The sequence below is a fragment of the Contarinia nasturtii genome, unplaced genomic scaffold, assembly GCF_009176525.2.
Source record: "Contarinia nasturtii isolate CC-2019 unplaced genomic scaffold, AAFC_CNas_1.1 Cnas_scaffold_78, whole genome shotgun sequence".
NCBI lineage: Eukaryota > Metazoa > Arthropoda > Insecta > Diptera > Cecidomyiidae > Contarinia > Contarinia nasturtii.
The window spans coordinates 2,237,057-2,251,669 of NW_022197436.1; the positions used below are offsets into that span (position 1 = coordinate 2,237,057).

General features: G+C 32.1%; 3 protein-coding genes and 1 non-coding gene across 4 annotated transcripts; 2 read left to right on the forward strand and 2 right to left on the reverse strand.

The window, feature by feature from the left end:
• The first annotated feature begins 61 nt into the window (after positions 1 to 61).
• LOC116351989 (aminopeptidase N-like) lies at positions 62 to 7,379 on the forward strand. Its single transcript, XM_031784155.1, has 12 exons — positions 62 to 583; positions 645 to 797; positions 865 to 988; positions 1,071 to 1,218; positions 1,305 to 1,324; positions 4,363 to 4,464; positions 4,523 to 4,551; positions 4,625 to 4,688; positions 4,748 to 4,904; positions 4,974 to 5,055; positions 5,762 to 7,010; positions 7,072 to 7,379. The coding sequence occupies exons 1-12, from the start codon at positions 90 to 92 to the stop codon at positions 7,213 to 7,215; spliced, it is 2,766 nt and encodes a 921-aa protein (XP_031640015.1). The 5' UTR covers positions 62 to 89; the 3' UTR covers positions 7,216 to 7,379.
• On the reverse strand, positions 1,819 to 3,697 carry LOC116351997. Its single transcript, XM_031784169.1, has 2 exons — positions 2,366 to 3,697; positions 1,819 to 2,294 (listed from the first exon to the last, which is right to left on the reverse strand). Exons 1-2 carry the CDS (start codon positions 3,618 to 3,620, stop codon positions 1,897 to 1,899), a joined length of 1,653 nt encoding a protein of 550 aa, XP_031640029.1. The 5' UTR covers positions 3,621 to 3,697; the 3' UTR covers positions 1,819 to 1,896.
• A 668-nt stretch (positions 7,380 to 8,047) lies between the features above and the next one.
• Positions 8,048 to 8,119, forward strand: Trnaq-uug. The gene has a single exon. It is a non-coding gene; the product is annotated as a tRNA-Gln (tRNA).
• Positions 8,120 to 8,610: 491 nt separating this feature from the next.
• LOC116337643 lies at positions 8,611 to 9,754 on the reverse strand. Its single transcript, XM_031762388.1, has 2 exons — positions 9,003 to 9,754; positions 8,611 to 8,920 (listed from the first exon to the last, which is right to left on the reverse strand). Exons 1-2 carry the CDS (start codon positions 9,752 to 9,754, stop codon positions 8,611 to 8,613), a joined length of 1,062 nt encoding a protein of 353 aa, XP_031618248.1.
• Between the last annotated feature and the right edge of the window lie 4,859 nt (positions 9,755 to 14,613).

Below are 14,613 nucleotides of genomic sequence, written 5' to 3' on the forward strand. Positions count from 1 at the left end.
ATATGGTGTTATCTCTGGAGTGTTTCCAATCTCACGACCATATATAAGGTGTAGAGTGCAATCAACTCGATGGTAGTGTGTTCAGAAAAATGGCACGGCTTATATTTTTCATTCTCTTCGCAATTTTAAATTGCCTGAATATATCAGCGTTAACACCGGTCAAATATCAATATTTAGACAATTTTGAATATGAAATTGATCAAATAAATTATCGATTGCCAAACAATACAAAGCCAGAAGCATATAATGTATTTTTAAGAACGGACGTAGCCAATGGCAATTTTGAGTTTTTTGGTTCCGTTAAAATCACCATACGGGTGCTTCAAACAAGCAATGAAATAACATTACATCAGCGTCAATTGAACATAACTAATATTGAATTGGAGCAAAGTGATGGTGAAACTATTCCAGTTTTGGGAAGTGAATACGATAAAAAAACCGAATTTTTTACAATCTCAACGGCCAATGATGCACTCAAGCAAGGATCAAAATTATATTTGTATATCGAATATGAAGGAGTGTTGAGAGAAGATTCGGCCGGATTCTATCGATCGTCATACGCCAATGAAGATGGCAAGGAAATGTATTAAAAATATACCGTATTCGATTGAAAAGACTCTACAAATGACACTTTCTTTCAACAGATGGCTTGCCACTACTCAATTCGAATCAACTGATGCTCGCCACGCATTTCCGTGCTATGACGAACCATCTTTAAAGGCAACTTTTGATATTGATATTGAACACAACTCTGAATATACAGCAATTTCAAATATGCCAGAAAAACGCCAAGAAAAGTATTGAGTTTTGATTTTTAATTTGTTCAAAAATTACGGTAAACATTTTTTTTTTTTGCTTATGCAGACGTGGAGAACGTACAATAACATATTTTGAACAAACACCACCTACATCGACTTACTTGATAGCATTTATTGTTTCGGATTTTGCGTTCAAAGAAAAATCCGATCAGCATGGATTTAAATATCGGGTATATTTTATTTTATATTTGACGATTTTTCCATTTTTTCCATCATCTGTTGAATTAATGGAAAATAATCCAATCCCTATAGGTATTTGTAAAACCACATGAAATCGAAACGACAAATTTTGCATTAGCCGATAGTGATAAAATATTAAATGCAATCAGTGAATATGTACAAGTTAATTTCACATTACCGAAAATGGATCAAGCAGCAATCCCTGATTTCAGAGCTGGAGGTACGAATTTCCCAAATTTCAAATATATACCACTAAAATGATGATAAATTTTATATTTTTAAACTTTTTATGGATTGATTTTGCAGCTATGGAGAATTGGGGCTTGGTAAGAGTTTTGACTATATTGTTTTATGATTAATCACACTGTCCTAGTTAAAACAAACGACAGAGACGGGACTAGTCATTCTTACTTAATTCGGGGCCAAGAAATCCAATGGTGCTAGCCATTTTGCTTGGTTGGCTCCAGACTTCATACAAATTTTTCTGAAAAATGATATGTTGACTAATCGATTTTTGTGAAAATCGGTATTGGGGGGTTTTTTGGCACGAGAAAACCGAATTTTGCATCCATTTTGCGATACGATAATATTTGGATACACTTTCCGTACAAAAAATCGAAAAAATCACCGAAAATGAAAATCACATGAATGACTGGTAATCATCTTAAAATATACAATTGTATCAGCATCCGATCGATTCAGTTGAAAAAATTATAATTTTTCTCTCAAAAATTCATTACATTTTGTGTTTTTCCAAATATATCATAGAAATTAGCTTTGATTAATTAATATTTTTTTTTTAATCAACAAACTCCATTCATTTACAATCAATTTCATATGTTTATTTAACTTCTTTAAACAAATGTTGTGGTTTTATCAAAAATGAATGAAATTAAATTCAGTTTTCGTCTTCATCGTTTGGTTCCATTTGTAAGTTCCAGCAGAGGTCAGCAAGCAACGAATTTAGTTTCTTGCCACTATACCAGTGTTCAAGTTGAGCGGTCACCTGATGAAACCGTTCACCGTGTTCATCAGATTCAGTAGAGGCTTGAATCTCTAATTTATCTTGATGATGGTGTAGAAAGTGTATTTTTAGAGACATGGTGACGCCTAAAATGTCAAATGAATCAAGCATGTTGTCGGTCAAGGTGCGCCAATTTTGTGCACGGTGAATACCGAGTACACCTTCGATAAAAGCTTTCAAATTATCCCAAGCTACACCTTCTTCTTCCATCAGACATTGTTCGAATTGAGCATCCTTCGTTAATTTCCGGATATCTGGTCCGTTTAACACACCTGAGCCAAAAAAGACACAAAAAAGCGTGATTTCAATAAACATGTTATCATTTTGTACAAAAAATGTTTACCCTCTTTAATTTTCGCTTTGCTCAATCGAGGAAAAATTTGTATCAATCGTTGAAATGCTTGTTCATTATTTCTCTTTACCAAGGCTTTGATGAAATTCTTGACAATGCCCAATTTGATATGCAGCGGTGCCAGTAGCACTTTTTCCATTGGAATAAGTGGCTCATATCTCACGTTTTGACGTCCAATTTGATAGGTATGTCGGGGTGGCCAGTCCCGTTTTTCGTACTGGTTTGGGTGCCGAGTATCCCATTGGCATAGGAAGCACATGTACTTGGGATATCCTCTATGTGGTAAACCACGCAACAACGCAACCACTTTCAGATCGGCGCACACTTTCCATAGATGCTCGTCGTATTTTATGGCATCAATTATTTTTTGCATCGATTCTTTTGATTCCTCAGTTTTGGTGCTGATTGCAAGCGGAATCGGGCTCTTTGTGTTGTCAATATACAGAAGAACCGCTTTCAAACTGCTTTTCGATGCATCAATGAAAAGCCGCCATTCTACTGCATTATATTCATAGCCCATTGCTGTCATCAAACCACGAATATTATTACAATATGCGAATGTATTTTCATCATTCCGATCGAAAAACTTCATAAATTCTCGTTGTCTTCCACGAGCGCCATACACCTTTACACCTGGAGCCAAAATATTCAATGCTTTGAGATGTTGTGTTAACATAATTTGACGTTCTTGTGATAATTTCAATTGACGTGCCATGATATCCAAACGATTTTGAGTACATTCAATGTGTTTACAAGGTGGTGTAACATTTGATGGCTGATGCAAAGAATATGATGATTCGGGTGCTGATTCAAATGTTGGTGGAACGTATTGTTCTCCCGGACTTGGTTTCTTCGGGATCGGAACGTGTTCAGAATGTGGCAATGGTGTTTGTGCTGATGGTACACTTTTGTATTCGAAAGTGCGTGCTTTGAATCTATTCAGGCCGGTAACATTATTCACACACACATAGCAATTAGCAGCATCATGGAATCCAGGTTCAATCCACACCATTGGAATTCCAAATGGCATACTTTCGCGCTCGCCTTTTGACCACCTTTTCAATCCATTAGTACACGATGTACAAGCAATCGATGGCACCCACTGTTCATTTCTAATCACCGGTATATTAAAATATTGTTCATATATTTTACAAATTTCATCACTTATTTTTCTTCGATTCGGCATAACAATGAATTTGCCACAAATGTAACAATAGTGATTAAAACGTTGATGGCAATCACTCATTTTTATTATGAAAACTTCAATATTATTCTACATTAAAATCAAATGCACGCAAGTACAATCAGCTTGTAAACAACGCAGAAATGTGATGACGCAATAAAATGTCAAAATGAACAATGTCAATGGAATATGTAAATTGATTCTAACACCATCTGGTGCACTTACATCGTTTCAAATTAGAGCATTAACCACAAACCACAACATTTGTTTAAAGAAGTTAAATAAACACATGAAACTGATTATAAATGAATGGAATTTATTGATTTTTAAAAAATATTAATTAATCAAAGCTAATTTCTATGATATATTTGGAAAAACACAAAATGTAATGAATTTTTGAGAGAAAAATTATAATTTTTTCAACAGAATCGATCGGATGCTGATACATTTTAAGATGATTACCACTCATTCATGTGATTTTCATTTTCGGTGATTTTTTCGATTTTTTGTACGGAAAGTGTCGGAAAGTGTATCCAAATATTATCGTATCGCAAAATGTATGCAAAATTCGATTTTCTCGTGCCAAAAAACCCCCCAATACCGATTTTCACAACATATCATTTTTCAGAATAGCCCAAAATCAAAACTTCGAAAAAAAAAAATTGTATGAAGTCATGAGCCAACCAAGCAAAATGGCTAGCACCATTGGATTTCTTGGCCCCGAATTGAGTAAGAATGACTAGTCCCGTCTCTGTCGTTTTTTTCAACTAGGACAGTGTAATATAGACAAATCTTCGAAATTTAGGTGACTTATAGGCAAGAGCTTTTATTATTCAATCCATCTATTCATTCTGAGAATAGAAAGAAAAGTATAGTTACCACAATTGCGCATGAATTTGGCCATCAAGTAAGTCGTTCATTCAATCCATCAAGTGTTTTTTAATACAAGACAATTCTCTTTATAGTGGTTTGGTAATCTCGTGTCGCCAAAATGGTATGTATGCTTTTTTCTTCATCAAAATCAGGCAATAGTTGGATATATTTTATATGTGTGTTAATTATCATAGGTGGACCTATTTATGGCTTAACGAAGGTTTTGCAACTCTGTTTCAATTCATTGCTACCAATATCGTAAGATTCACCCAATTTATTATTATTCCGAATGAAATGTGAACAGTATAAAATTGTAGGTGCATCCTGAATGGAATATAAATGAGCATTTGGTAACTAGAAACTTACAACCGGTTCTAAAACTCGATGCGAGGAATAAAACGCGTTCCATGACGTATTATGTAGAAAGTCCAAGGGGAATTCAAGGCCTATTTGACCACATTTCCTATGCAAAATGTAAAATCTGCCATAATTGCCATCAGAGACAGTTCACTTTAAAAATGTTTTTTTATCTGTATTTCATAGCTGGATCAGTTCTTCGGATGTTTTTGCATGCATTTGGTGAAAGCAGTTTTAAGAAAGGACTTAATTACTACCTTACACAAAAGTAAGTACACTAACCAGTAAACATCCCCAGTGGTTAGATTTTTTTTTTTCAAATTCCCAATTGGATGTGGTAGTGGGGTCCAAAATAACACGCTTGGCATCATTTTTTTCCCAAATTGACATGGGTTCTGGGTACGCCTCCTTGAAGTGTCAAAAATCCGAATACTTTTATTCGGCAAAGTTGTAGCCCTTGAAGAGACAAAAAAAATGGGGGTAAAAATGACTCCAGAAGTCAAGCCAGAAGTAGCCCATCATGGCAATGACAAAAATGGGGTCAAAAACCTTACAAATCCCAAAATTGACCCCATTTTTGGATTTCTCACGAAAAATTACTCTTAGAACTTAAATATCGGGTTTGTAAGGTACAAGGGTGCTCTGGGGGTTCGGGAGTTATGGTATCCAAAAATGGAATCAATTTTGGGATTTGGAAGGTTTTTGACCTCATTTTGGTCATTGTCTACCACAACCAAAAGGAAATTGAAAAAAAAACCCTAACCACTTTATGATGTTTAAGTAGCGTACAGTCGAAATTATTTTGTGCATATAACCACAACAGTCTCTGGAAATATTCAATCTAATGATGATTTCCCATTTAAAAGTGAAAATCGGTTTTTTTACCAACAATGTCAACATAGCCACTTCAATTGATGACATGATTTAATTCGCTTCTAATAATCTTCATTCTTCTTACAAACTTTAAATCGTAGATCATTGGATGTAGCCGATGAAAATGATTTATTCGAGAATTTAGATCGTGCTGTTAAAGAGGACGGTAGTTTAGATGAAAATTTGAGTGTAAAAAAGATCTTTGGATCTTGGTCAAATCAAAATGGGTTCCCATTGCTTACTGTCAACCGAAACTACCAACAAAATACGATAAAAATTTCACAAGAAAGATATTTTGATTACTATCCACACCCAGAAGCAAATTCAACATCGTATTGGATTCCATATAATTTTGATACATCCAATAATGTAAACGTCAACGACACGTCGGTAGATGGTTGGTTACCAAAAGGCATTAAATCAAAGCTTATCAAACCAAATGGAATTAAAACCTGGACAAATGACGATTGGGTGCTGTTCAATAAGCAACAAACTGGTTTTTATCGAATTATGTACGATAAAAGAAACTATCAATTGCTTTTGAAAGAGTTGAATTCGGGCGATAAAACCAAAATCCATCCATCCAGTCGGGCTCAATTACTTGATGATCTCAATGATTTTGCTTTGACACATCGATTACCAAGCGAAATGTATTTCGAACATATTAAATATTTAAAACACGAAATACATATTGCTCCATGGAACACAGCAATGGACGCACTATTCAAACTAAAACAATCACTGATTGAAGATAGCGATACGTATAAAAAATTTAGAACATTTGTTGTTAGTATTGTTGAGCCATTTTATCAAAGCATTAATTGGAAATCTACCGACTATGTTGAAAAGTCAAAACAGCAAATCGCCATCAAAGTAGCTTGTGGATTTGGCCTCGAATCCTGTTTACAAATGGCCGAACAATCACTTGAAGTATCAATTTTCAATGATAATTTTGCAGCAGACACAAGAGGCGTCATTTACGAAAATGGTATCATTAATGCAAAATCAAGTGTTGTTGGTAAGATTTGGGAGCGACTGTTGTCATCGAAAAATTCAGAAGAAATTCAAGAGATAATTAGTAGTCTTGGAAATATTGGAAACGAAAAATTGCTTGAAGAATATTTACATAAATCATTTGATTCGAATATAAATCTAAAAGAAGAAGCGCGTTTGGCCATATTCTACTCAATTGCGACCAAAAGCCGCATCGGACTTTCATTAGCTCTTAATCTAATGGAAAATCAAATCGATCGAGGATGTCTGTTGAGAAATGGATGTAAGCAACTCAATTTGGATAAAACCATTTCACTTTTGGCGAAATACATCAGTACTGACGATTCTAGAAATCAGGTATGAAATGAATATTCAATAAAGTTCTGATATTATTTTAAATTCATTACATTTTTTTTAGCTTGAATCAATTTTAAAGACTATGTACAAAGCAAAATCATTAGAAGAAGAAAGAAGTGAAGATATCACAGACTCAATGAACGAAGCAATGAAAATGTTCGAATCAAGGCGGACAATCGTTGAAGAATATTTTAAGACATTGTAATTGTTTTTTTTACGTTTTTCATGTTTAAATATCATGATATTATTGTAAGCAATGCTCATCATAGATATGGTAACATCAGAAAAATCAATTTAGTTACAATTTTTTGTAATACAAAGAAAATAAATTATTAAATTTCTTTGAAGAATTTAATCTTTGAATATAAACATCGCTTTATTTAATTAATTATATTTATTTATTACAGTCCAACATTTATACCATTATTTGGATCTAGCAAGCTAGACACATGCTGGCTAAGTGCCAAATCAAATATAAATTTCGCCCATTGAAATGAATTCGTTTGTCGGAGGTCATTTAAAATAAGTCGAACATTGTAACCCAGTCAGACACCAAATTCTGAACCAAAATATTGCCTTACTGATATTATTATAAGCGTATGATGATGGGTCAATGTTATTGTTGTTGCTATACTTGATCTTTCTTTTCACTTCTCGAAAATTCCGAATTAATTTGAGCCCACATCAACAAAAGTTCTTTCATTGATTTTAAATCTATATGAAATATGGATTTTTTGGTAATTTTGTCTGTTGATGGAGACGGACTCATTCATTCAATTTCCGAGGGATTGATCATTATTTCATAAAATATATTTTGGAACCTGTGCTATACATATGTCTCATATGCACTAGTGTGATGTATGTGAATGAGTAGTATCACGTGTAGTATCAGTAGTGTGACGTGTAAACCACATCGAGTTTTATGCATTCATCTAAAATGTGAAAGATGAAAGTCCAAATTTATAAATCAAAACTAGTTTTTTCTTCACAATTTTCGGCAACTTTCGTCAGCTCAATTAGTTTATCGAATGTCAAGCGGTTCTATGGTGTAATGGTTAGCACTTTGGACTTTGAATCCAGCAATCCGAGTTCGATTCTCGGTAGGACCTATGATTTATTTTTATTTCAATTTTTATGTTGAATATAATTAATATTTTTTGGTTAGTTTCGTTAAATTTCATTTTCGAATGTGAATTTCAACAGAATTGTACAAAAAAAATCTATCGGACACGAGAAGCGATCAGATCACCAAGCGGCTCATCTGACATGGAAGAAAAAGATACGTTTCAAGCAGGTCTCGGTACTAGATTTTACACAAATCGATAAAAAGACGACCGTTTAAAGGTTCGAATCATTTCACCTCTTGTTCTCGCAGTGTATAAATAATAATAAATATCTTTCATCAATGTTCATTCGTTCACTTAATTCATTATTGGTGACTCTGCATTGACTTTTCAATAAATAAAATGTTTGAAATAAAATGACAAATTGAATTAAAGAAATTCGCTGTGGATGTTTTTTAAAGTCTATAAAAAATCCGAAGCATCAATCAAAAACTCAATTATAAAAAAAATAAAATAAAATTTATTATTATTATTATTTAATCACATAGAAAAATGAAAGCTGCTAAACAATCTAGAAAACACGATGATCCATCACTATCGTTGCGATCATTTCGGCGCATTTGTCTTGAATAGTTTTTTGGGTGACTTCGTGGACTTAAATAGATTGGCATGTGTGTATATTTTGGTCGTGGTTTTCTAAAATTGTTCAACATGTTTGTTTGTTCTACAGTTGAACCTGAGTTTTTGTCATCAAATGCTTCTCGAATCAATTTCAGTTCGACCAGATCTAAAAATCGAATATTGTTACTGGCCAATTCAAATTCGCTTGAACTTAGCATTAAATATCTGTATTTGAATGGGACAAAAATAATAATATATATCGAGACTTTGTCATAAGTAAATGTAGAAAAAAAAATGCAAAACAAACCTCGGTGCATAGCAAAGTTCACGTAAAACGGACCGTTCGTTTTCTAAGGTGAGTTCGATATTTTTTCGCCGACATTTGGCTCGGCTCCAGCGTGTCAGCGTATCAATTAAAACCAGTTCTGAGCGTAACAAAAGATCATCTTGGCTCACAATATTTTTAAATTCTTTGAATCGAAGCCCATCAATACCTTCCGATAAGAGAACATTGTCCGCATTCATATTGATAAACTGCAAAACATTGAATACCAAATATGTGAGAAATTCTTCGGGTGTGTAGTTGAATTTTTTGAAATTGGTCTGTTTGCGATCGATTGAATCCTTGTGCGATGTGATTGAACCGTTAAAACATAGCGTACGATAGACAGTGATTACATTTGATACATCCAAATTGGCATCAACTTCACGCAAACAATATATTTGCATGTCAGCACAATTATATCGTTTGGCCACATTAAACATTTGCAATCGATGATTTTGATCTTTAAATTGTAATTTTTTTACTTCAAGAAATTCAATCATTTGTCGAAATTCAGCTTCGGTGACGTCGCTTATAATGTCACAATTGATTTTTTCGTTTATAATACGACGCAAACGTTCGCTAGCACGGAGTGCGGTCGTTGAAACATCTAGTGCAACAACGAATTGGGTTGCATTTGTATCCACCGATATCAAGGATTTCAATGGCGGTGCACTCGGCGTAATTGGTTTTGATTGGTTTTCCGACGAATCTTCCGCAGGAATTCCCAAAGCCATTTTGCATGATCTCTCTCTCTTTCTCTCTCTATTCCTTGCTTTTATTTTTGTAATTCACTCATTTGTTAAAGTTGTTTCGTGGTGCTACAAAATAATGAGAAAAATGTACATGCTTTTACGCGTTTCAATATGAAGACGATGGAAAAAGCGACATTTGAATTCAAAGGTGTCTTTCTACTCTCAACCAGAATTGATAGACAATATTATTTTCAACGTTTGTTCAAATTCAATATCAATTCTTTAGATTTCTATTATACCAGTACTCTCGAATGCATTGTCAATATATATCTGCTGTGCATTTTACGGTGGTATGGTTGAAATTTTGCAAGAATGTAACAAATATTTAAATTTGTATTTGTGAATTTATACAACGATAAAACTTTTGTAACAATGGTATCATTACTTGTAGAAAATTGCTTGGTATACAATTGTTTGCAAATATTTTTAAAAATATCTGTGGTTTGTCGAGCGCATACAGCTTACACATTTCTGGTGTCTGAAAATTGTTTTTCCTGATTTTATTATAGTTTTGCTATACCGTTACCATGGGGTCAGATAGAATTCTTCTTTCTAACTTATTTTAATAGGAATACACGAAGAGCGTGAAAAGGAAAACGTAAAAAGAGGGTAGTTGGTGACATTTTGACTATGATGATTTCATGATTTTTCATATCTATACAATTCTGAAGCAACTCGTGTAAACTTTATCATCAATTGTTGTGATTTGAAAATCAATAACAAACTAACCATTTTTTTGATAGTTCGAATAAAACCTCCTTCGATTATTAACTTGATGAACGAACCAATCAACATAAAGTATAACCGAATAATTATTTCAATTATCCCATAATATTTGACCAATAGTAAATTTATACTGGAAACCAACTGGTGATTAACTATAGTTAAAGTTTTATGGAAAACCACGCGATCAAGGTTACGCCTCATTTTTTTGTTGAATTATTAATAAAATACTTTTTCTATATAAATACGATATTGAATTGGCGATTTTCTAGTTTAAATCTAACGTTGCTTGAACATCAATGGTTTTCTTAAATTAAATCGTTGAAAGTAAAAATAAACTGGTTTTGAGTGAGCTCATAGAAAAAAATTATTTATTTACCATAAAATTCAAATGGCTATGCTTATTTCATGTGTTTGAAACTGGTGATATTTCGAATTAAAAAAGAAAAAGTGGTAAATAAACTTTTTCAATTTTCCACAACAAATTAATTGAAAATGTTTATTTCTAGGCGGATATCGTAAGAATATTCTTGGACCCATTTTTCTAAGCTGTGCAAAAGGACCGTGCTGATGGAAGGAAATGGTCACATATTAGATTTAAGTTGAATTTTCTTAAATGATTTTTTGAATGTATGTGTGATATTTTTTAATTTTACTTTTAAATGTTTCCGAATGTTTCGTTATATTGTTTTAATAAATGATAAATGTATTTTATGAAAATTGTGTGGTTGTTTTAATTGCTCCCTAATAAATAGTTGGATAACGATTTCTAATTTGCTTATCGTATGTACAAAAATATGTACGTGTATTTAAAATATGAAAAAAGTTTATGAAAACAATTTAATAGTGAAAAGATATCAGAATGCGTGGATTTCAAGTATTTGACTTCTACGGAACATTGAATTTCCATTGGTTCAATCAACTACTCTTTTCATGTCATTCTTTTTTGTCATTATTGATTCATGAAAGCTTATGATATTATCTCCTAACTCGATTAACGGAACAACCTACATTAATATAGCATTATTGTAGGTTGTTCCGTTAATCGGGTAAGGAGTGACATCATCAGCCTCATGTTCTATAGAGTTAGAAATAATGACATTTCCAACACGCACATAAACGGATAAACAATTTCGCGATTGTAAATCTTTATAACAGTCCTTGGATGTCAATACTGCATATGGCGAAATTATTGCACCAGAACTGTATAAAACTTTTCGGCGTTGCCTTCTAGGCACATTATAGCTGCCGTATGACAATATTACTCATTAGATTAGGTGCTACTTTCATTCCGCCGGCTATGGCTGCACTTTTTCTAATTAAAATTAATAAAACGAGAATCGAAATTAACTTGAACACTTTCATGATCACACTCAAAAACCTCTACTTTTGTCGACGAAAGATGACTGAATATTTATATATTCAATAATAACTAATGTAGTTGAAAAACAACAGTGAGTTATAATGAGGAAAGTGGAACGATAATTTTAACTGTGCTTAACAGATAGAAATGAATGAACAAATGTTTGGAAAGCATTTTTCTATGCAGACATTTGAAGTATTGAAGTTTTCATTCATTTAACTGAACTATAGTCGAAAAGTGATGCTAAGGTCCGTTAGTAGATTCTTATTCCAATCTCTGTTTATCAAATACAATTCTTCATCATTATTCGACAAAGCACATCTCAAACATTCATTCGCATACTATCGTAGGATATTACATACATATAACAATGACTAGGATTCTAAAGCATTGTACATTCGATGTATACAACTCTTTTGACATCCTTGTGTCAGCTGTATTTCGCGTTTGTCATTTCATATGTTGGAATATCATTATTCTACTGAACTTAAAAAAATCTGTATTTTATTTTACGATGTATTTTGTAATGTACAGTTTGAAAATTAGCACAAAAATGTATTTAAAAAGCATAGTAATTGAATTTCGTTAAATAATCTCGTTCAAAAAGTTTGTATAAAAATAGAAACGTTTTTGCTTCACAGATTAAACAAAAATGAAATCAAGTCAAACGGCTCGTTTCCTTGATAACAAATGACGTATTATGAGTGAGTATGGTAGCCAAATACGCATTTCTTCTATACTTGGACACCAAATAGAAATTAGCGAATAGTACAATAGAAAATACTAGAAGTTTTTATTAAAAAAATTATTTAACAAAAAAATATGAAATAGTCTTTATTAAAACGACCGAAGTTATTGACTTTATTTATTGATATTTTTTTATTCCTTGGATTCTGAGGTGTAAAATTGACATTCATTCGTGAGTGTCCATATGTATTTTCACTTCTCAGTTTCCAAGGATCTATATCTACACGCAATTCACGAACATTCTGTATAATTCATAAAAATGGGTGGTAATTCCAACCATTTCGTGCGATCATTTTGTACGATACAACGAATGACGAATGCGCACACTATAATTACTGTATGTGATTTCTTTGATGTTCACTTTTTTCAACTGCAACACCGGGAATAAAAGATTTGATTTTGTATTGTAGTGAAAATTGTTGAAATCCAATGAAATCTTTGATCATCGCTTGACATTAAAATACAAATATTATTTATTATATAAAATTGAAGCAGGTGTCCGTATAAAAGAAGAGAAATCTGACAAATATAATAATTTATTCAATTTCTATTATTTTCGGTTGTTGACTTTGAATTTTATTTGAAACACCCACCAAAATTTAAACAATAGATCACATTTTACGTCGTGCTCATAACTATTGATTCGCTGAAGATTCATCACAAAGTACTAACTTTTAATTATCAACATCGTCAAAATTGAATCATAAAAGAGAATATCAGGTGTTATCATTAAAATTTTAAATCACTTTCGAAACAAAAAACAACGAATTCTTCAAATACTTACCTTTTTTAAAAAAAAGAGCAGTAATAATAATAATTCAAACAAGTAGAAATACAAAACTCTCTTTTGAATATGACAAGTGTTGTTCAGGTTTCAGCACAATGATAATTCTTTTGGTTTTTATTATTAAAATTGTTGTGTTTTCATTTCGGTTCTATTAGAATTTATACACGGATTTTGATTCACATAATCTTTAAACCGTTTACTTTATTTATTGGTTTGTGCATATTATGAATATATTTACAACAAATAGATTTTTATTTTGTTTAAATTTGAAGACTATTTTAATGTTGTTGGTTTCGAATTGGTTTTAGCGTGTTTTAATCAACACGTCTGTAAATGAGTTGCTAATTGATTTAGCGTATAATTTCAAGGCTGATTGTTTAATAAGTTTTTTTTTACTTATAAGAAGTCTGTATAATGTTTACCAAAATAAAACAAAACAAAAAAGAAATCGAAGAGAAAACAAGACGAGACCACGAGATTTGCTTTACCCGCAATCACCATTTTTCACCTGGAAATTATTTCTGTTTCGTGAATGTTATCATTTTTTTTGATTTCACAATGAAATTTGATTTGTTATGCGATTACATATTAATCAATATGCTTTATTCCGTTGTTTTTACTTATGATCGCACTTGATTCGTTCATCTCAACCGAACATTAATTTAAACTGGCTTTGTGGCGCTTGTGGTTTTTTCCTCGTCCATTTTCTCTTAATCTCATTTCTTTTTATCTACATTTAAATTTAAATTGTTTCATTTTAATCGGCGATATACACTTTTGTTTAACATTTATTTACATAAAATCGAATGAAGAAAAAAAAAATCTCTTAATGAAATAAATTGTTAATAAATAAAACAATTTTTTTTTAAATAAATATAACAAAATATGCATATTTTGACACATTTGATCTCAATTTCAATTCAAGTACTATTTTTTTTTTTGTTCGTTTAGTATTTTAGAATGGAGTTGGCTTTTGTTCATATCAATTTATTCTTGCTAAAAAAAATAAATTTTTAGTTATTTATCATATTGATTTAGCATATATGAGTTCACTTCATTATCATGTTCACGTCTACTTGTTATATCCTTGTTTTTGGTATCTGCAAATGGCATTAAACGATTCAAGTCTGAATTTGAAAAACAACAAATTCATATTACCCAATGGTGGTGAGTATATATATAAGTGGTGGCATAAGAAAAAAACCGAATAAAGTCCCAGTA